This window comes from Procambarus clarkii, unplaced genomic scaffold, assembly GCF_040958095.1.
Source record: "Procambarus clarkii isolate CNS0578487 unplaced genomic scaffold, FALCON_Pclarkii_2.0 HiC_scaffold_464, whole genome shotgun sequence".
Taxonomy (NCBI): domain Eukaryota; kingdom Metazoa; phylum Arthropoda; class Malacostraca; order Decapoda; family Cambaridae; genus Procambarus; species Procambarus clarkii.
The window spans coordinates 81,767-106,619 of NW_027189497.1; the positions used below are offsets into that span (position 1 = coordinate 81,767).

General features: G+C 46.3%; 1 protein-coding gene across 1 annotated transcript; it reads right to left on the reverse strand.

The window, feature by feature from the left end:
• Window positions 1-11,793: 11,793 nt before the first annotated feature.
• Window positions 11,794-20,171, reverse strand: LOC138361552 (protein SGT1 homolog). Its single transcript, XM_069320820.1, has 2 exons — window positions 19,983-20,171; window positions 11,794-12,090 (listed from the first exon to the last, which is right to left on the reverse strand). The coding sequence occupies exons 1-2, from the start codon at window positions 20,169-20,171 to the stop codon at window positions 11,794-11,796; spliced, it is 486 nt and encodes a 161-aa protein (XP_069176921.1).
• Between the last annotated feature and the right edge of the window lie 4,682 nt (window positions 20,172-24,853).

Genomic DNA, 24,853 nt, shown 5'->3' on the forward strand with positions numbered 1-24,853 from the left:
TTCGATGTTTCTGGGCTATTTGAAGCTGCCTATAACTCGTCACCAACCATTACCACCAACACCCAACAACCATTACCACAAACACCCAACAACCATTACCACAAACACCCAACAACCAGAGACATCAACAAGCAACCACTACCAACAACCACAAATACCACCAACAACAACCATCAGCCACTACTACCAACAACTAACACCTGCACAAACAACCTCCATCAATCACAACCATCAACAACAACCAAACAACCACAATCAACAACAATCACAACCACCAACAACCACAACCACGAAGAAACACAATTAACAACAATCACTGCCACCAACAACCACAATTACCAACAACAACCAACAACAACAACCTCTACCACCAACAATCACAACCACCATCAATCACTACAACTAATATCCACCAACAACCACTACCACCAGCAAACACTACCACTAACAACCAGTACCACCAACAACCAGTACCACCAAAAATCACTACCACCAACAACCCCTACCATCAACCAACACCCACCACCAACAACCACCACCAACAACCACCAACAACAACCACCACCGCCAACAACCACTACCATCAACCAACAACCACCATCAATCAGTACCACTAACAACCACTACCACTAACAACCAATGAATGGACAAACAACAACTACTACCACAAACATCCAACAGCCACAGACATCAATCAACAAACAATAACAACAATCACAAATACCACCAACAACACCAACCATCAAACACTACTCTCAACAACAACCAAACAACCACAGCCACCAACAACCACAACCATCAACAACCACAACCATCAACAACCACAACCATCAACAACCACAACTATCAACAACCACAACCACCAACAATCACAATTGCCAACAACCACTAACACCAGCAACCACTAACACCAACAACCATCACAAACAACCTTCACCAATCCCTACACCAACAATCACTACCACCAACAACCACTTCCACCAACAACAACGACCACTACCACCAACAACAACCACTACCACCAACAATCATCAACAACAACGACCACTACCAACAACGACCACTACCACCAACAACAACCACTACCACCAACAATCATCAACAACAATGACCACTACCACCAACAATAACCACTACCACCAACAACAACCACTACCACCAACAACTACTACCACCAACAACTACTACCACCAACAATCATCAACAAAAACCACCACTACCAAAAACGACCACTACCACCAACAACCACTACCACCAACGACCACTACCACCAACGACCACTACAACCAACGACCACTAACACCAACAACAACGACTACCAGCAACGACCACTACCACCACCAACAACCACTACCACCACCAACAACCACTACCACCAACGATCACTACCACCAACAACCACTACCACCAACGACCACTACCACCAACGACCACTACCACCAACGACCACTACCACCAACGATCACTACCACCAACGACCACTACCACCAACGACCACTACCACCAACAATCACTACCACCAAAAACCACCACTACCAGCAACGACCACTACCACCAACAACCACTACCACCAACAATCAACAACAACAACCACTATCACCAACGACCACTACCACCAACAACCACTACCAACAACGATCGCTACCACCAACGACCACTACCACGCACGACCACTACCACCAACGACCACTACCACCACAAACAACAACTACCACCAACGACCACTACCACCAACGACCACGACCACCAACGACCACTACCACCAACGACCACTACCACCACCAACAATCACTACCATCAACCAACAACCACCAACAATCATTACCACTAACAACCACTACCACTAACAACCAATGCCTGGACAAACAACAACTACTACCACAAACATCCAACAGCCACAGACATCAATCAACAAACAATAACAACAATCACAAATACAACCAACAACACCAATCATCAAACACTACTCTCAACAACAACCAAACATCCATCAACAACCACAACCACAAACAATCACAATTGCCAACAACCACTAACACCAACAACCATCACCAACAACCTTCACTAATCCCTACACCAACAATCACTACCACCAACAATCACTACCACCAACAACCACTACCACGAACAATGATCAACAACAACGACTACCAACAACAACCACAACCACCAACAATTACTACCACAAACAATCATCAACAACAACGACCACTACCACCAACGACCACTACCACCAACAACAACCACTACCACCAACAATCATCAACAACAACGACCACAACCACCAACAACATCCACTACCACCAACAATCATCAACAACAACGACCACTACCAACAACGACCACTACCACCAACAACAACCACTACCACCAACAATCATCAACAACAATGACCACTACCACCAACAACAACCACTACCACCAACAACAACCACTACCACCAACAACTACTACCACCAACAACTACTACCACCAACAATCATCAACAAAAACCACCACTACCAAAAACGACCACTACCACCAACAACCACTACCACCAACGACCACTACCACCAACGACCACTACAACCAACGACCACTAACACCAACAACAACGACTACCAGCAACGACCACTACCACCACCAACAACCACTACCACCACCAACAACCACTACCACCACCAACAACCACTACCACCAACGATCACTACCACCAACAACCACTACCACCAACGACCACTACCACCAACGACCACTACCACCAACGACCACTACCACCAACGATCACTACCACCAACGACCACTACCACCAACGACCACTACCACCAACAATCACTACCACCAAAAACCACCACTACCAGCAACGACCACTACCACCAACAACCACTACCACCAACAATCAACAACAACAACCACTATCACCAACGACCACTACCACCAACAACCACTACCAACAACGATCGCTACCACCAACGACCACTACCACGCACGACCACTACCACCAACGACCACTACCACCACAAACAACAACTACCACCAACGACCACTACCACCAACGACCACGACCACCAACGACCACTACCACCAACGACCACTACCACCACCAACAATCACTACCATCAACCAACAACCACCAACAATCATTACCACTAACAACCACTACCACTAACAATCAATGCCTGGACAAACAACAACTACTACCACAAACATCCAACAGCCACAGACATCAATCAACAAACAATAACAACAATCACAAATACAACCAACAACACCAATCATCAAACACTACTCTCAACAACAACCAAACATCCATCAACAACCACAACCACAAACAATCACAATTGCCAACAACCACTAACACCAACAACCATCACCAACAACCTTCACTAATCCCTACACCAACAATCACTACCACCAACAATCACTACCACCAACAACCACTACCACGAACAATGATCAACAACAACGACTACCAACAACAACCACAACCACCAACAATTACTACCACAAACAATCATCAACAACAACGACCACTACCACCAACGACCACTACCACCAACAACAACCACTACCACCAACAATCATCAACAACAACGACCACAACCACCAACAACATCCACTACCACCAACAATCATCAACAACAACGACCACTACCAACAACGACCACTACCACCAACAACAACCACTACCACCAACAACTACTACCGCCAACAATCATCAACAACAACGACCACTACCACCAACGACAACTACCACCAACGACTACTACCACCACCAACAACCACTACCACCAACAATCATCAACAACAACGACCACTACCAACAACGACCACTACCACCAACAACAACCACTACCACCAACAATCATCAACAACAACGACCACTACCAAAAACGACCACTACCACCAACAACCACTACCACCAACGACCACTACCACCAACGACCACTACCACCAACAACAACGACTACCAGCAATGACCACTACCACCAACGACCACTACCACCAATGACCACCACTACCAATGACCACTACCACAAACGATCACTACCACCAACAACCACTACTACCAACAACCACTACCACCAATGACCACTACCACAAACGATCACTACCACCAACAACCACTACCACCAACGACCACTACCAAGAACGACCACTACCACCAACGACCACTACCCCCACTACCACCAACGACCACTACCACCAACGACCACTACCACCAACGACCACTACCCCCAACGATCACTACCACCAACGACCACTACCATCAACGACCAATACCACCAACGATCTCTACCACCAACGATCACTACCACCAACGACCACTACCACCAACGACCACTACAACCAACGATCACTACCACCAACAACAACCACTACCACCAACAACTACTACCACCAACAATCATCAACAACAACAACCACTATCACCAACGACCACTACCACCAACGACCACTACCACCAACGACCACTTCCACCAACGACCACTACCACTAACGACCACTACCCCCAACGATCACTACCACCAACAACCACTACCTCCAACGACCACTACCACCAACAACCACTACCACCAACGACCACTACCACCACAAACAAACACTACCACCAACGACCACGACCACCAACGATCACTACCACCAACGACTACTACCACCACCAACAACCACTACCAAGAACGACCACTACCACCACCAACAACCACTACCACCAACGACCACTACCACCAACGACCACTTCCACCGTCACCACCAACAACCACTACAAGCAACGACCACTACCACCACCAACAACCACTACCACCAACAACCACTACCACCAACAACCACTACCACCAACGATCACTACAACCAACGACCACTACCACCAACGACCACTACCACCAACGACCACTACCACCAACAACCACTACCACTAACAACCACTACCACCAACGATCAATACCACCAACAACCACTACCACCAACGACCACGACCACCAACGACCACTACCACCAACGACCACGACCACCAACGACCACTACCACCACTAACGATCACTACCACCACCAACGATCACTACCACCACCAACAACCACTACAAGCAACGACCACTACCACCACCACTAACAACCACTACCTCCAACAACCACTACCACCAACGACCACTACCACCAACAACCACTACCACCAACAACCACTACCACCACCAACAACCACTACCAGCAACGATCACTACCACCACCAACAACCACTACCAGCAACGACTACTACCACCAACAACAACCACTACCACCAACGACCACAACCACCAACGACCACTACCACCAACGACCACTACCACCAACGACCACTACCACCTACAACTACTACCACCAACAACAACCACCAACGACCACTACCACCACAAACAACCACTACCACCACCAACAACCACTCTCCACTACCACTACCAGACATTGTTATCCATTAAGCACAAAGATAATATGAATCTCATCCGAGAAATGCAACATAAAGGAAACGAAGCACACAATCTAGGGCTGTCAATCACTACTGTTAACACCACGATCAATACTAGGCTCACTGTTAATACTAACCAACGACAGCACCACTGATGACACCAGTCAATACTACCACCCTTATTAAACACCACAGTCAATACTAGCAACATTAGATTGTTGTCATTGCAGTGAAACACACACACACACACACACACACACACACACACACACACACACACACACACACACACACACACACACACACACACACACATACACACACACACACACACACACTCACACACACACACACACATACACACACACACACACACACACACACACACACACACACACACACACACACACACACACACACACACAAACACTCCCCCCCCCCACACACACAGCCACACCTAAATCACCACACACAATCATAGTAACGTTACTAATGGTGGTCCAGGATCTCAACACCTTGTGTTCCCAATGATCACAAAGACTCCCTACATCCTGTGGTACCTACAACCCCTGCTACTTTTGTACCCTCTGGATACCCCAGCTCTACAGTATGCTTCCTAAGCCATCTACGCGCGCTCTCTACTACCCCGGGCTCTCTAGTTACTGTGTCTTATCACAGGACGTATCCACATCACGTACAAATCCTAGGAATATTCTACCTTAGTAGATTTCTTCTAAGCTTACTATATATCCCTCATCCTGTCTTCTAATGTTACAAGTACACGGTCGGAGACTGTTTTCAATATTCTAGCCATCTGAAGATGCCTCATCTAAAGATGCCTCAACTACTCAAAACTGTTTTGTGCATTATTGTCTTCGGAATCATTAGCTTCTTCGCCATACGATAAGACAACATCAATTATGGGAGGGTGTTAAAATAGTAAATTTTGAGACACGAACAAACACGGGCAGAAGCCTCCCCACTGACGTATCTTTTAATGGAGCGGATTCGAGGCGTTTCAAGGCATGAAACGCCGCTGCCATCTGCTCCAGGCTGGGTGGATGAAGCCAACAGCTTCTTGGCGTAATTTAGCCTTCGTAGAGACACAACTACAATGAATATGAGGCAATACATTGACCAGCTAAAAGCCCATTTGGTAATTATGGGTGTGAGACCCGACCCACAAAAAACAGGCTTTGTAAGCCTCGGGGTTCATATCATAATGATTTTGATATCTATGGTAACACTTCTTTAATACTACAACAAAAAGGCTCGTGAGAGAAACAGTTGCCTCTTGAAGACTCCAAAAATAGCAGCAAGTCGGGCTAGAATTTCTCGCACTCCAATGGCAGATGAGAAAAATGGGACACCATAAAATAAAAATGACTTGATTGATCGTGGAGGAAGTGAGATTCCTGCCACAAAACAGATTAGGCCAACCGAAAACCTCAATGTCCGCGGCGTGCAAGCCGCCAACCCCCTCCAACCGTCAAGAAACGCCAAACAAGATAAAAATTCTGTGGCTGTTAAGGCCAATAATTCACCTGGCAATGGTTAGGTGACAGTAGAAAACAAACGCCGTAATACCGGTGATGCCCTAAAACCCAAATCGGGATCGACAACACCAACGGAAGAAGGATCAGAGCCCATAAGCTCCGGTAACACTCCCGGAGGAGAACACAAAGCCGAAAACGGTAACCCCGTCAAGACAAACTCGGCCCATGGACGAAGTGAAGATGATAGGAAAATTTCTCGGTTATTATTTATCCCGCCCGACTTCCGGTCGGTTATAATAGGCCCGAAAGGTAAAACCCGTTAAGATATATAAAAGACATTTTAGGTCAAGATAATAATACCGACAAAAGAATAGTGCCTCAGAGACACAATTGTTGAAGGATATAAGACAAATGTTGAAAAGGCCATTAGTAAAATTAATTTAATTATTGAGGACCATAAAAAGCTGTTGGCCCAACGGGAGGAGGAAAAGGCCAAACGGGAGGAGGAAAAGGCCAAACGGGAGGAGGAAAAGGCCAAACGGGAGGAGGAAAAGGCCAAACGGGAGGAGAGAAAGGCCAAACGGGAGGAGGAAAAGGCCAAACGGGAGGAGAGAAAGGCCAAACGGGAGGAGGCAGCTAAAGCCAGAGAGGAAATGGCAGCGAAGGGCATTTAAAAGACCATAGAAGTCGGAGGAAAATACAGGAAAGTGATCCTTGGGCCCAAGGGTGATACAATAAACAAACTCACCGAAAAACACCAAGTCCACATCAACGTTCCTGCACGAGGGGAATAAGGCCCAATTGAAGTTATTGGACTTGAGGAAAATGTACTGTCAGCAATTAATGATATTGAAGAACTCGTGGCGTAACATCAGAAAAAGACCATTTAAAAGACCATAGAAGTCGGAGAGGAACACAGGAAAGTGATCCTTGGCCCCAAGGGTGATACAATAAACAAACTCACCGAAAAACACCACGTAAAAATCACCGTTCCTGGACGAGGGGAATAAGGCCCAATCGAAGTTATGGGACTTGAAGAAAATGTATTGACAGCAATTAATGATATTGAAAAACTCGTTGCGGAACGCCAGAAAAAATTAAAACAATACAAAACAAAATGTAAACAGGAATAAAAACCGACCCATCGTGAAGGGTGACGGTCTCGCTTTATGCAGGCCAAAGTTCAATCCCCGAGCGTCCTAGAGCGCTGGGGAGCACCATTCCTTCCCCCCGTCCCTTGAGGTTACCTTGAGGTGTTTCCGGGGCTTAGCGTCCCCGCGGCCCGGTCGTCGACCAGGCCTCCATCCCTAATCCTGATCGTGATCCCCTCCAAGTACTATAATAGGGACAATATAAGTGCAATGTGTGACTGACGGCTTGGCGCTTTTCCCTGACAAGTCCCCTCCCTGTGATCGTGGGTCTGCGGGTTCACCACCACCCATCGTCTGCGGGTTCACCACCACCCATCGTCTGCGGGTCTGCGGGTTCACCACCACCCATCGTCTGCGGGTTCACCACCACCCATCGTCTGCGGGTTCACCACCACCCATCGTCTGCGGGTTCACCACCACCCATCGTCTGCGGGTTCACCACCACCCATCGTCTGCGGGTCTGCGGGTTCACCACCACCCATCGTCTGCGGGTCTGCGGTTCAGACTACCACTACCACTATTGGTGGTAGTGGTTGTTGGTGGTAGTGGTTGTTGGTGGTAGTGGTCGTTGGTGGTAGTGGTCGTTGGTGGTGGTAGTGGTCGTTGGTCGTAGTGGTTGTTGGTGGTGGTAGTGGTCGTTGGTGGTAGTGGTCGTTGGTGGTAGTGGTTGTTGGTGGTAGTGGTCGTTGGTGATAGTGGTTGTTGGTGGTGGTAGTGGTCGTTGGTGGTAGTGGTCGTTGGTGGTAGTGGTCGTTGGTGGTGGTAGTGGTCGTTGGTGGTAGTGGTCGTTGGTGGTGGTAGTGGTCGTTGGTGGTGGTAGTGGTCGTTGGTGGTAGTGGTCGTTGGTGGTAGTGGTTGTTGGTGGTAGTGGTCGTTGGTGGTAGTGGTCGTTGGTGGTAGTGGTTGTTGGTGGTAGCGGTCGTTGGTGGTAGTGGTCGTTGGTGGTAGTGGTCGTTGGTGGTAGTGGTCGTTGGTGGTGGTAGTGGTCGTTGGTGGTAGTGGTCGTTGGTGGTGGTAGTGGTCGTTGGTGGTGGTAGTGGTCGTTGGTGGTAGTGGTCGTTGGTGGTAGTGGTCGTTGGTGGTGGTAGTGGTCCTTGGTGGTAGTGGTCCTTGGTGGTAGTGGTCTTTGGTGGTAGTGGTCGTTGGTGGTAGTGGTCGTTGGTGGTAGTGGTCGTTGGTGGTAGTGGTTGTTGGTGGTGGTAGTGGTCATTGGTGGCAGTGGTCGTTGGTGGTAGTGGTCGTTGGTGGTGGTAGTGGTCGTTGGTGGTAGTGGTCGTTGGTGGTAGTGGTCGTTGGTGGTAGTGGTCGTTGGTAGTGGTAGTGGTCGTTGGTGGTAGTGGTCGTTGGTGGTAGTGGTCGTTGGTGGTAGTGGTTGTTGTTGATGATTGTTGGTGGTAGTGGTCGTTGGTGGTAGTGGTCGTTGGTGATAGTGGTCGTTGGTGGTGATAGTGGTCGTTGCTGGTAGTGGTTGTTGGTGGTGGTAATGGTCGTTGCTGGTAGTGGTTGTTGGTGGTGGTAGTGGTCGTTGCTGGTAGTGGTTGTTGGTGGTGGTAGTGGTCGTTGGTGGTAGTTGTCGTTGGTGGTAGTGGTCTTTGGTGGTAGTGGTCGTTGGTGGTAGTGGTCGTTGGTGGTGGTAGTGGTCGTTGGTGGTAGTGGTCGTTGGTGGTAGTGGTCGTTGGTGGTAGTGGTTGTTGGTGGTGGTAGTGGTCGTTGGTGGTAGTGGTCGTTGCTGGTAGTGGTTGTTGTTGGTGGTAGTGGTTTTTGGTGGTAGTGGTTGTTGGTGGAAGTGGTCATTGGTGGTAGTGGTCGTTGTTGGTTGTGGTCGTTGTTGTTGATGATTGTTGGTGGTAGTAGTTGGTGGTAGTGGTCGTTGTTGGTAGTGGTTGTTGTTGGTGGTGGTAGTGGTTGTTGGTGGTAGTGGTTGTTGTTGGTGGTAGTGGTCGTTGGTGGTAGTGGTCGTTGGTAGTAGTGGTCGTTGGTGGTGGTAGTGGTCGTTGGTGGTAGTGGTCGTTGGTGGTAGTGGTTGTTGGTGGTGGTAGTGGTCGTTGCTGGTAGTGGTTGTTGCTGGTGGTAGTGGTCGTTGGTGGTAGTGGTTGTTGGCGGTAGTGGTCATTGGTGGTAGTGGTCGTTGTTGGTAGTGGTCGTTGTTGTTGGTGGTAGTAGTCGTTGGTGGTAGTGGTCGTTGTTGGTAGTGGTCGTTGTTGGTAGTGGTCGTTGTTGTTGATGACAGTGGTTGTTGTTGGTGGTAGTGGTCGTTGTTGTTGATGATTGTTGGTGGTAGTGGTTGTTGTTGGTGGTAGTGGTCGTTGGTGGTAGTGGTCGTTGTTGGTAGTGGTCGTTGTTGTTGATGACAGTGGTTGTTGTTGGTGGTAGTGGTCGTTGTTGTTGATGATTGTTGGTGGTAGTGGTTGTTGGTGGTAGTGGTTGTTGTTGGTGGTAGTGGTCGTTGGTGGTAGTGGTCGTTGTTGGTAGTGGTCGTTGTTGTTGATGATTGTTGGTGGTAGTGGTTGTTGGTGGTAGTGGTTGTTGTTGGTGGTAGTGGTCGTTGGTGGTAGTGGTCGTTGTTGGTAGTGGTCGTTGTTGTTGATGATTGTTGGTGGTAGTGGTTGTTGGTGGTAGTGGTTGTTGTTGGTGGTAGTGGTCGTTGGTGGTAGTGGTCGTTGTTGTTGATGATTGTTGGTGGTAGTGGTCGTTATTGTTGATGATTGTTGGTGGTAGTAGTTGTTGGTGGTAGTGGTTGCTGGTGGTAGTGATTTTTGGTGTAGGGATTGGTGAAGGGTGTTGGTGATGGGTGTTGGTGTTAGTGATTGTTGGTGGTAGTGGTCGTTGGTGGTAGTGGTCGTTGTTGTTGATGATTGTTGTTGATGATTGTTGTTGATGATTGTTGGTGGTAGTAGTTGTTGGTGGTAGTGGTCGTTGTTATTGATGATTGTTGGTGGTAGTGGTTGTTGGTGGTAGTGGTTGTTGGTGGTAGTGGTTGTTGGTGGTAGTGGTTGTTGGTGGTAGTGGTTGTTGGTGGTAGTTGGTTGTTGGTGGTAGTGATTGTTGGTGTAGGGATTGGTGAAGGGTGTTAGTGATGGTTGTTGGTGTTAGTGATTGTTGGTGTTAGTGGTTGTTGGTGTTAGTGGTTGTTGGCAATTGTGATTGTTGGTGGATGTGGTTGTTGATGGTTGTGGTTGTTGATGGTTGTGGTTGTTGGTGGCTGTTGTTGTTTGGTTGTTGTTGAGAGTAGTGTTTGATGGTTGGTGTTGTTGGTGGTATTTGTGATTGTTGTTATTGTTTGTTGATTGATGTCTGTGGCTGTTGGATGTTTGTGGTAGTAGTTGTTGTTTGTCCAGGCATTGGTTGTTAGTGGTAGTGGTTGTTAGTGGTAGTGGTTGTTAGTGGTAATGATTCTTGGAGTAATGATTGTTGGTGGTTGTTGGTTTATGGTAGTGGTTGTTGGTAGTGGTTGTAGGTGGTGGTGGTTGTTGTTGGTGGTGGTGGTTGTTGGTGGTGTTTGTTGTTGGTGGTGGTTGTTGTTGTTGGTGGTGGTTGGTGGTGGTTGTTGGTTGATGGTAGTGGTTGTTGGTAGTAGAGGTTTTTGGTGGTACTGGTTGTTGGTGGTACTGGTTGTTAGTGGTAGTGTTTGCTGGTGGTAGTGGTTGTTGGTGGATATTGGTGGTAGTGATTGATGGTGGTTGTGATTGTTGGTGGTAGAGGTTGTTGTTGGTAGTAGTGGTTGTTATTGGTAATTGCGGTTGTTGGTGTCAGTGGTTGTTGTTAATTGTGTTTCTTCGTGGTTGTGGTTGTTGGTGGTTGTGATTGTTGGTGGTTGTGGTTGTTTGGTTGTTGTTGATGGTGGTGATTGATGAAGGTTGTTTGTGCAGGTATTAGTTGTTGGTAGTTGTGGCTGATGGTTGTTGTTGGTGGTATTTGTGGTTGTTGGTAGTGGTTGCTTGTTGATGTCTCTGGTTGTTGGGTGTTTGTGGTAATGGTTGTTGGGTGTTGGTGGTAATGGTTGGTGATGAGTTATAGGCAGCTTCAAATAGCCCAGAAACATCGAAACATGCCCTGAAAACATGTGTGTGTGTGTGTGTGTGTGTGTGTGTGTGTGTGTGTGTGTGTGTGTGTGTGTGTGTGTGTGTGTGTGTGTGTGTGTGTGTGTGTGTGTGTGTGTGTGTGTGTGTGTGTGTGTGTGTGTGTGCGTGTGTGTGTGTGTGTGATCTGAGGAGAGGCAATAGCAATGTTATTGATGCTTTGACCTCTCCACCAACTTGAACATCGGAAGAAGAATTTTCTTTTTTTCTAAAAAATTGAGAATAATTTACAAGATGTCATCATTCGTACCGACGCTAAAACTCCAGACATTGTTATCCATTAAGCACAGAGATAATATGAAACTCATCAGAGAAATGCAACATAAAGGAAACAAAGCATACAATCTAGGGCTGTCAATCACTACTGTTAACACCACGATCAATACTAGGCTCACTGTTAATACTAACCAACGAAAGCACCACTGATGACACCAGTCAATACTACCACCCCTATTAAACACCACAGTCAATACTAGCAACATTAGATTGTTGTCATTGCAGTGAAACACACACAAGGAATCATTCAGAATCTTGTACACCACATATGTAAGACCAATCCTGGAGTATGCGGCCCCAGCATGGAGCCCGTACCTTGTCAAGCACAAGACGAAGCTGGAAAAAGTCCAAAGGTATGCTACTAGACTAGTCCCAGAACTAAGAGGCATGAGTTATGAGGAAAGGCTGCGGGAAATGCACCTTACGACACTGGAAGACAGAGGGGGGACATGATCACAACCTACAAAATCCTCAGGGGAATCGACCGGGTAAACAAGGATGAACTATACAACACTGAAGGGACGCGAAGGGGACACAGGTGGAAACTGGGTACCCAAATGAGCCACAGAGACATTAGAAAGAACTTTTGCAGTGTCAGTATAGTTAGTAAATGGAATGCACTAGGATGTGATGTGGTAGAGGCTGACTCCATACACAGTTTCAAATGTAGATATGATAGAGCCCAGTAGGCTCAGGAATCTGTACACCAGTTGATTGACGGTTGAGAGGCGGGACCAAAGAGCCAAAGCTCAACCCCCGCAAGCACAATTAGGTGAGTACACACACACACACACACTCCCCTCCCCCCCCCCACACACACACACAAACACTCCCCTCCCCCCCCCCCCCACACACACACAAACACTCCCCTCCCCCCCACACACAGCCACACCTAAATCACCACACACAATCATAGTAGCGTTACTACCGCCTCATCATGGGGACTCCATGATGAGGCGGCATACTCTAAGACTGGCCTTACGTAGGCAGTGTAAAGCGCCCTTAATGCCTCCTTACTTAGGTTTCTGAATGATGTTCTAACTTTTGCCAGTGTAGAGAGAGTACGCTGCTGTCGTTATCCTATTTATATGTGCCTCAGGAGATAGATTAGGTGTTACGTCCACCCCCAGGTCTCTTTCGCGCGTCGTCACAGGTAGGCTGTTCCCCTTAATTGTGTACTGTCCCTTTGGTCTCCTATCTCCTAGTCTCATTTCCATAACTTTACATTTGCTCGTGTTGAATTCCAGTAGCCATTTCTCTGACCATCTCTGCAACCTGTTCAGGTCCTATTGGAGGATCCGGCAATCCTCATCTGTCACAACTCTTCTCATCAACTTTGCGTCATCCGCAAACATCGACATGTAGGACTCTACACCTGTAAACATGTCGTTAACATATACTAGAAATAAAATTGGTCCCAGCACCGATCCTTGTGGTACTCCACTTGTTACTGTTCGCCAGTCTGACTTCTCGCCCCTTACCGTAACTCTTTGGCTCCTTCCTGTTAGGAAGTTCCTTATCCATGCTAGGACTTTTCCCCCCAACCCCGCCTGCCTCTCGAGCTTGAACAGCAGTCTCATGTGCGGTACTGTATCAAAGGCTTTTGGCAGTCCAGAAATATGCAGTCTGCCCAACCATCTCTGTCCTGTCTTATCCTTGTTATTTTATCATAGAATTGCAGAAGGTTTGTTAGGCACGATTTCCCTGTCCAGAACCCATGTTGATGTTTGTTCACAAACCTAATGTTCTCCAGGTGTGCAACCAGTCGTAGCCTAATTATTCTTTCCAGTATTTTACAGGGGATTTTTGTCAGTGATACAGGTCTATAGTTAAGTGCCTCCTCCCTATCACCTTTCTTGAAGATCGGCACGACATTTGCCTTCTTCCAGCAACTGGGCAATTCTCCCGACATAAGTGACTCATTAAAGATCATTGCCAGAGGCACGCTGAGGGCCTGCGCTGCTTCTTTTAGTATCCACGGTGATACTTTGTCTGGTCCAACTGCTTTAGTTGCATCTAGAGTTGTCAACTGTTTCATTACCTCCTCTGCTGTCACCTCTATATCTGATAGTCTTTCATCTAGGGTAACCCCTTCCAACAATGGGAGCTGCTCAGGCTCGGTAGTGAACACTCCATGGAAACTGGCATTCAGTGCCTCGCAGATTTCCTTGTCACTTTCAGTATATGCCCCCTCTGTCTTCCTTAGTCTTGTCACTTGGTCGTTCACCGACATTTTTCTTCTTATATGACTGTGTAGTAACTTAGGTTGTTTTTTCGCTTTGATTGGAATATCGTTCTCATAGTCCCTTTCCGATGTTCGTCTTATGTTAATGTAATCGTTCTTGAGAGATATATATACAAGAGTTGTTACATTCTTGTACAGCCACTAGTACGCGTAGCGTTTCGGGCTGGTCCCTGGAATACGATCCCCTGCCGCGAAGAATCGTTTTTTCATCCAAGTACACATTTTACTGTTGCGTTAAACAGAGGCTACAGTTAAGGAATTGCGCCCAGTAAATCCTCCCCGGCCAGGATACGAGAACCCATGACATAGCGCTCGCGGAACGCCAGGTGTGTGTGTGTGTGTGTGTGTTCCTAGCTCTGATGTATCTGATCCTGTTGTCCTCTGTCCTTTGTCTTCTGTACTTCCTCCACTCCCGCCTGCTGGCCATTTTTTCTTCCTAACACTGTCTATTAAACCATGGGTTATTATATTCCTTCTTATTTTTTCCCTTTACTGTTGGTATAAATCTCTCTTCGGCCTCCTGGCATTTCTGTATGACTAGGTCCATCATATCTTGGACTGTTTTTCCTCTAATTTCTTCCTCCCACTGCACTTCACCCAGATAGTCCCTTATCCTCTTATAGTCCCCTTTCCTGTAGTCACCTCTCCTTTCCCAGATCTCTTGTCCCATGGTCATAAGTTTGAATTCCGTCACGTAGTCAAAGACTAGGACACAATGGTCACTGGCCCCTAGAGGTATTTCATGCTCTAAATTCTCGATATTTTCTACGTTCTGGGTGAAAATCAGGTCTAATAGGCTCGGTGCATCTCCTCCTCTTTCCCCTTGTGTCTTCCTTCACAAGTTGTGTTAGGAAATTCCTGTCTATAACATCTACTAATTTTGCTCCCCACGTTTCGTAACCTCCATGGGGATTCCTTGATTCCCAATTTATCTCTCCATGATTTAGTGTGTGTGTGTGTGTGTGTGTGTGTGTGTGTGTGTGTGTGTGTGTGTGTGTGTGTGTGTGTGTGTGTGTGTGTGTGTGTGTGTGTGTGTGTGTGTGTGTGTGTGTGTGTGTGTGTGTGTGTGTGTGTGTGTGTGTGTGTGTGTGTGTGTGTGTGTGAGTGTGTTTGTGTGTGATCTAAGGAGAGGCAATAGCAATGTAATTGATGCTTTGACCTCTCCACCAACTTTAACATCAGAAGAAGAATTAATTTTCTTTTTTTCTAAAAAATTGAGAATAATTTACAAGATGTCATCATTCGTACCGACGCTAAAACTTCGCTCCAGACATTGTTACCCAGGAAGCACAGAGATAATATGAATCTCATCCGAGAAATGCAACATAAAGGAAACGAAGCACACAATCTAGGGCTGTCAATCACTACTGTTAACACCACGATCAATACTAGGCTCACTGTTAATACTAACCAACGAAAGCACCACTGATGACACCAGTCAATACTAGAACCCCTATTAAACACCACAGTCAATATTAGCAACATAAGATTGTTGTTATTGCAGTAAAACACACACACACACACCCACACAAACACCCCCCCCCCCACACACACAGCCACACCTAAATCACCACACACAATCATAGTAGCGTTACTAATGGTGGTCCAGGATCTTAACACCTTGTGTTCCCAATGATCACAAAGGCTCCCTACATCCTATGGTACCTACAACCCCTGCTACTTTTGTACCCTCTGGATACCCTAGCTCTACAGTATGCTTCCTAAGCCATCTATGCGCGCTCTCTACTACCCCGGGCTCTCTAGGTACTGTATCTTACCCCTCCCCTTAAAATAAGAGTCATATCGGAAGAGCAGCACTCAAGAGGGCAACCTATACTCTTGCTCCCTCCGTTCCTGAAGTGTCACTCCTCCAGTTGGTGACGTGGCTCGTACCACCTTGCCAGTCACTTGCCTCATTATATCTCCATCTCGCATAGGACCGGGTGTGATGGGTGTTCCCTGAACACCAACAAGAAATCCTCTCTCCATGGCTACGAGTGTACTCTAACGGCTCGTTACCACTGTAAGATTCAGTGCATGCAGCGCCTCCACCGCGTCGTGCACTCTGAGATAGTCTTGCACTTCCACTGCATCCTACAGGTACTCCATGTTTCCTCTTATGATCTCCTCTTCGCCAATCTTCTCTATTCTCGGTTCCTCTTCTCCCATAGGTGCGTTGCCTCCTCACAGTGGCACTTGTCTCCTGTACTCCATCTAGCAGCTTCCTCTCTTCCACACTAGGCTTTTGCGATGGCTCAATGCCCCTCTGGTTAGGCTGGCGCCTACCCTGGGTGTACCTATTTCCTGCTTTTTTCGTATTGCCTTTCCTATACCATTCGCTCCTTCGTTCCCGACGAACATTTTCACTCCTCCATGCGATTCTCTTCCCTGCAGACGTCTTCTTCGGTTCGTGGTTGGGCTCATCCACCTCCCTGTGGCTCGCCTCATCACGGTGGTTCATCTTGCACCTCCCACTATTCATCTGGCCGGCATAGGGTGCACTGCGTCGTGGCTCCTCCACTCTGCCCCTCACTGCCGTTCGCTCATCCACTGAGCTTACTTTATTCACGTTTCTGTGTGGAGGGAGTGCGGTCTGCAGCCACTTCACCGCCCCAGGCGTTTGTACAGCTGCTCCTCGCCACTCCTCCACACGCATCATCAGGCTTAGTCGGAGGTCCTCGTCGGGGTTTTCCACGACCTGCGACGACCTCTCTGCACTCTCGCCCTCGTTGTCGTCGTCTTTGGCGACGTTTCCCCTGACGAAGTCGGCTTCCTCACTACCATCTGGAACGACCGATACCTCACCTGGCAGGGTTGTACCGCTGCTTGCAACATAGGCACTCCTGACCCAATCGGGTTGTATCCTGCCTCCTCCGAGGTCATTACCCAGCACCATCTGTACATGCTCTAGGGGTAATTTAGGGGCTACAACTACTATAGCATTCTCGACTCCGCAGTCGGCAATCAGCTGTACTTCGTGAAGTGGCAACCTGTATTCCTCCCCCACACTGCGTATCCTCACCACTCCCACAGGTGAATCATTAAATTCCTTGGGGAGAATACTCCTGGTTACCATACTTATGTCAGCACCCGTATCTCGAAGAACGGCCACCTCCACTGGGTCTGACTTTCCAAACTTCACGTTGGCCCCGAAAACGAAGGGATGTTCAGCCAACTTCAATTCCCAACCATTTACGTTGGGTCCACTATAATATGGGGTGTGAACAAACACTCTCTCCTCTTCCAACATTAGTCCCATATTCCTTTGGTGCTCCTCACACTCGCGGGCATAATGTCCCCTCACACCACAGTTAAAGCATCGGCTGGCTCCCCTGGGCGGCCACTCGCCAGTCCCCCTGGCGGTACCACTTGCAGACGTTCGCTGGGTCCTCCTTGGACTCCCTGTCGTCGTGTCCGGGGCTGCAGCACTTGCTCCTGAGCTAGGTCCACTGCTCATAGCTTGGGGCTTCCTCACCGCGTCCCTTGAGCTCTTGAACTGGGTTACTTCATTGGGCACACTACCCTTGGGAGAGTCCCCACCCGTCCTCACTCTTCCTGAACTCCTAAAGTTCCCTCCCGACCTGGGGTAAGGCGAGTGTCTGGGCGGCCCCTCCCTCCTGAGATGTAGTGCCTCCTTCAGCATGTCGGCTCGGTCCGCTGCAGCCTTCAGGTCCTTAATACCTGCTTCTCTCACCCTTACTCGCAACTCAGGATGGAGCACTGACATAAACTTCTCCATCACTATCAGTCGTTTGATCTCATCCGCCGGCTCCGCTTCCTCCGCCTTCAACCAACGTAGGAATTTCCGTTCCATATCCCTGGCGGTCTCGGCATAAGACTTCCCCGACGCTCTTGTACACTCTCTGAACCGCTTCCGGTACATCTCCGGAGTCAGCCGGAATGAGTGGAGCACCGCATTCTTAATTGCGTCATAACTAGTACACTCCTCTAGGTCCAGCATGTTATAGGCTTCCTGGGCCTCGCCGGTCAACCTGCCCTGGACCAGAGCAGCCCAATCATCTTCTGGCCACTCCTTCCGAGTTGCTATTCGTTCAAAGTGTTTGAAGAATGCCTCAGCTTCTTGTGGTTCGAACGTAGGTAAGTCACGTTCCATTACCTTGAGGTCATCCCGCCGTGCAAGTAGTGAGGGCAGACCACACTCAATGCGACGGAATTCGACTTCTTTCTTTGCCTTTATCTCCTCCAGTCGCAGTTGTCTCTCTCCTTCTCGCTGCATTTGCGCTTCTCTTTCCTCTCGCCGCAGCTGGGCTTCCAGTTGCATCTTCATTATTTCCGGTTGCAGGCTCCTCTTACTACTGTCGGAAAATCCGACACCATTTAATAATCAGACAGATAATAATTGCTGCTGTATTACCAACAAGTAACCTATAGAAAACGTAACTTGTAGTGGAATTACCGTCTAAAGAAAACGGGATATCATCACCACATACTATTATAATTCACCAGCTATTCTGCTGGGAATTATTCTTAAATACATTAGTCTTTGGACTTTACCATCATAAAACATCTCATATAAATTAACTTAATTATCAATATTAAAGTAGAGTAAATGTGACCCTTCAATCACTTTCTGTCATGTGGACAATGTAAGCCAGGCGTCAGGGTGAGGAAGGAGGGCAGCCTTTGTTGATACTAGACCAGAGGCTCACAGGGAGCAAATTCGGCTCCTGTTAAATTTACTTGGACGTAGTGTTATGGAAACCAAAGGTGTACCATTTTCAACACGCTGTCATCAAATCAAGTTAAGTGTTCTTTCCGAAACCCATTATCTATCAATAGTGGCCATTAATGTCATTGGGTAGGGTTAGCCGGTTAGAGCACGATATAGCCTCAAACTAAAGGTAATTAAGCCAGGTCTTTATTATTCCAAGTACAGTGTTTTCTCTGAAATACTTGTCATATATAGGATTCTGGCTTTACAGCTAGCGCACTTTTGACAGGTCAAGACGAGGAAGCAAGATTTTGTGCACCAGTTACTGGGTGATGGAAGCTACCTCAAAGAGGATAATTTGGTGTCTACACCCTAGTTATACCTGGTGGACTAACCTGCTGTACTATAAGATAAGGAACCTCTTCAATGTATGTAGTCTATTACTGTAGTTTGATTGGCTGCATATATATTCAATTAATATAAACCCCCCCTAATGTGTAGAGGATCGATTTGTGAGATTATGAGATTATTGTAGAAATACAGTCCACTTATCATTATACAAATTGCTATCGAAGTATATAAATTAACGTAAATATAAATTCTATATATATTCATATAAATTAAATAAATATAAATCTCACAGGTCGGTTCCCACAACTACAGCTGGACTTTCCACTGCTCCCATGTTCACTGTGAATTCTCTCCACACTGGTAGGCGCTTGGGGTGGCTCTAGTCGGGACGGTTCACCTTGCGAAGGCTCTTCTTGGGAGGGCTCTCCTTGAGACGGCTCCTCTCCCGTCACCTCCTCTCGAGCTGTGAGCTGTGCCATGATCTCTATCCTTCGCTCCGCAACCTTAGTCGTCCTCAACCTGATCCCAAAGTGGTTTGCCACTTGTTGGAGCTGGGCCTTGGTACACTCTTCCAAAATTCTCTCGTCCCTTGTGTCAATAAATTTCTTTACTTTGTCCTCCTCCATCTCGATATCATCGAGCATACACGACAGCATAGACAAGTTAGTAGGTACTAATTTCACCGTTTCAGTCCCTTAGCTGGTTGGACAACAGTACCACTGAATTCACTGGCCACACTGTATTAGTATCCTGTGTTATGATCTCAGCCTACAGGAGAAACGAGTCTCCCCCTTGAGAGTTATTCAACAAGCCTGACCTAACTAGAAAGTATAGGAAATATAGAGGCGATAACACAGATGTAAAATAGTTTGTTGGATTCAATGAACAATTTAAGATTATGGGCAGTAAATAAGAAAATAAATAAATGACTGGATAGGAGATGTGGATATTTTGCTGGAGGCGTGAGGCTCGCTTCTGGAGGGCTTTGATCTCACTTGAGGCCAGACATCGCAGGGGGAAAGCCACGCTCCGTTTGAGCTCCCGTCAGAAAGGAACCCCTAGTGATATATCTCCAAGAGAAGTGTGCAGACGTGCCAGCTGTGGAATTGAGCTGAGAACGTTGTGGTCTCAAGTCCTGGACAGCGAGGAGAGTTTATTAAGGTGCCCAGAGACATTTTCGTGGGCTGTGTGGAGCGCCCTGATCAGACGCCATCAGAGGGATAGCGCCCTCGACTAGACAATCTGTGGTAAGCACGATTTAAGCCAGTTCATAGTGATTGCTTGTAGTTGGTCGTGTGCCCAGCGACAGTAGCAATGTTTATTTATAAGTTAGACATGTTTTGGTAAGGCAGGAAGCCTAAATGAGAGGACGGAGATGAGAGAGACAGCTGGAGGGACGAGCAGCGCGCCCTCTCCCGTCGACTGCCAGAGCCCAGCTCCTGGTAGCAGAGGACCCCTCCCTGAGTGAGTGAGGACCGCCGGGCGAGGTGGAGCATGGACCTGCCCCAAAACGGGGGAGTCCACTCACACAGTATGTAGAGAGCAGATGGATGTAGGAAGCAAACATGTTGTGTGGTTATTTTTGTTTATGTGTTTTAATGGAAACATTTTTATTGGAGTGTCGATGGGTTGCAGGTTTGTCTTTGGGGAAGAAGTTGCTGAGAACTTCGAAGCCAGCACAGAGGGAGTAGTTGATGTGACTCCAAGGTAGTGGAGCAGAGGACCTCGAGGTGTGAAGAGAAGCAGTGAAGAGGAGTGTCACGTGCTTCTGTAGAGGTGATGAAGCACCATAGTTGCTCGAGGGAACTTCATGGTGTAGCAGCCAAGAGAGCTGTGGAGGAACCTAGCAGAAGGGTGAAGCACCGTAATTGCTCAAGGAAAACTTAATGGTAGCAGCCTGGAGGAGCTGCAGAGGATCCTGGTAGTTAAGCCCGGAAGAACCTGAAGAGATCAGGGTAGTGAACTTCCAGAGGTGGAAGGAAAGTTCTAAATGATTACTTGTAGAGAGGTAATCGAGTGTTTGGTTGTCATTATCGTGCAAGACGCAGTGAGAGGTAATTGATTGTTTGCATTCTTATGTCAAGGAGTGTTTTATACTGAAGTTTAGAGTTACAATCGTAGGCTGGATTATCTACAGATGTATGTGTTCTAGGACTGATAGGGTGATCGATTGATCATTGTTGTGTATCAAGGAACATTTATACTGATATATGTTATTGCATTCACATGCTGATTTTCCTTGTACACGTTTATAGATATATATATATATATATATATATATATATATATATATATATATATATATATATATATATATATATATATATATATATATATATATATATATATATATATATATTCTCTTGTTGATAGTGCAACAGTGTATGTAGACTTGATCTACTTGAGGAGGTTGATAGTATCAGGTGGTGAACCAGGAGATAGGATACCACTTGATAAGCTGATGATAGAGTTCTGATGATGTTGGAGTGCAACCTGATTGTAATAGTATAGAGTATAGGATTCATTATTATTATATGTATGTATGTATTGTGTATGTGCTTTGTCCAGTAAATGTATTCCAATTTGCTGGTGTTTGCCCTTGTCCTAGTGAGGCTTCCCAGGAAATAGTAAAGGAAGAGAGAGAGAGAAAGAACCAAGAACCACCGCTGTGGACAGGGTAGGACGGAAAACTAGTAAGTCAAAGGGGATTGAGGAGATCATATCACATAAGGAGAGAGTGGGGAGTCACAGCGGCTCGAGTGGGTGTGTGCACGTGACAACGAGGTTAAGTGTTGGAGCCGCATCCCCTAAACGTGTGACGTTGAGCCCCTCTCCAAGAGCCAGAAGCGCCTAGTGTGATCTCCTAGTGAGGTATAAGCACTCTACCGAGTTGTGGGTTGGGTTGTCTGTAAAGAAGGATCAACAACACAACGACAACACCACCAACACACAAAATATAACAAATTGGGGGCCTGTCCGGGAGAGTGAACTGACACACCCACACCCTGTCCAAGAGTGGATTAGTACACCCCTTGTTGAAATAGATAAACTGTGTGACCGCAGGTGTATATTCTCTCTCTTGGGAAGACTCACAGGACAAGATGGATAAGGTGCAAGCATTTGTGGAGTCAGGCAAGCCTGAGAACTTGGAAGGTTGCACGAGGGATCAATTAAAACAAATAGCAGAAAAATGTGGCATTAGGTTAAAAGTATCTAAACCCAGCAAACACAAATCATCTACACAACGTTCGCCTATCTCTTCCCATAGGTGTGGGAATGATTTGCATTGAGAATGGTGCAGGAGAGCCTTTGAGAAACTTTTACTCAAAAAATCCAAACACAAAGGTTTAATTATAAATAGTTTTTCTACAATTATTTTCTTCCAAATGTAAAACAAATAGTTTTTACATGTTTAAATATAAAATTTATGGTGTTTTTTTGTAAAATTCATTAATAAATTGTGAATGATATATATTGGCTGAGTGAAACCTTTAAAATCCATTTAGTTATAATATGAACAGATAAAAGTAGTTTTCCAAATTTTCTAAAAATCGCTCTTTTTAACACAATTTGACTCCTTATGCATTCCACTAAACACTAATATCATGTTTAAATATATAATTTATGTATTATTCCCTAAGATAATTTATATAAATTATAAAAGTTGCTGGAAAGTGGTGAGAAAGAATCTGAACACGTTTTGTTGTCTTATATTGGCGTGTTCTTATTAACTAGAGTGAGTAAGAGTGAGCGAGAGTGGGTAAGAGTGAGTAAGAGTGACTGAAGGTGAGTGAGAGTGCCAGAGAGTGTGTAAGTGTGAGTAAGAGTGAGTATAAGTAAGAGTGACTGAGAGTGAGTAAGAGTGAGAGTAAGGGTGACAGAATGAGTAAGAGTGAGAGTAAAGTGATTGAGAGTTAGAGTGAGAGTAAGAGTGATTGAGAGTTAGTGAGAGTAAGAGTGATTGAGAGTAAGAGTGATTGAGAGTAAGAGTGATTGAGAGTAAGAGTGATTGAGAGTAAGAGTGATTGGGAGTAAGAGTGATTGAGAGTAAGAGTGATTGGGAGTAAGAGTGATTGGGAGTAAGAGTAAGAATGAGAATAAGAGTGATTGAGAGTAAGAGTGATTGGGAGTAAGAGTAAGAATGAGAGTAGGAGTGATTGAGAGTAGGAGTGATTGGGAGTAGGAGTGATTGGGAGTAAGAGTGATTGAGAATAAGAGTAATTGAGAGTAAGAATATGAGAGTAAGAGTGAGAGAGTGAGTATGAATGGGTAAGGGTGACTGAGAGTGAGTAAGAGTGACAGAGTAAGAATGACAGAGTAAGAGTGATAGAGAGTAAGAGTGACAGAGAGGAAGAGTTACAGAGAGTAAGAGTGACAGAGAGTAAGAGTGACAGAGAGTAAGAGTGACAGAGAGTAAGAGTGACAGAGTAAGAGTGAGTATGAGAGTGAGTAAGGATGACTGAGAGAAAGAGTGAGTAATAGTGTGTAAGAGTGATTGAGAGTTAGAGTGAGAGTAAGAGTGATTGAGAGTTAGTGAGAGTAAGAGTGATTGAGAGTAAGAGTGATTGAGAGTAAAAGTGATTGAGAGTAAGAGTGATTGAGAGTAAGAGTGATTGGGAGTAAGAGTGATTGAGAGTAAGAGTGATTGGGAGTAAGAGTGATTGGGAGTAAGAGTGATTGGGAGTAGGAGTAAGAATGAGAATAAGAGTGATTGAGAGTAAGAGTGAGTAAGAGTAAGAATGAGAGTAAGAGTGATTGAGAGTAAGAGTGATTGAGAGTAAGAGTGATTGAGAGTAAGAGTGATTGGGAGTAAGAGTGATTGAGAGTAAGAGTGTTTGGGAGTAAGAGTGATTGGGAGTAGGAGTAAGAATGAGAATAAGAGTGATTGAGAGAAAGAGTGAGTAAGAGTAAGAATGAGAGTAAGAGTGATTGAGAGTAAGAGTGATTGAGAGTAAAAGTGATTGAGAGTAAGAGTGATTGAGAGTAAGAGTGATTGAGAGTAAGAGTGATTGAGAGTAAGAGTGATTGGGAGTAAGAGTGATTGGGAGTAAGAGTGAGAGTAAGAGTAAGAATGAGAATAAGAGTGATTGAGAGTAAGAGTGATTGGGAGTAAGAGTAAGAGTAAGAATGTGAGTAGGAGTGATTGAGAGTAGGAGTGATT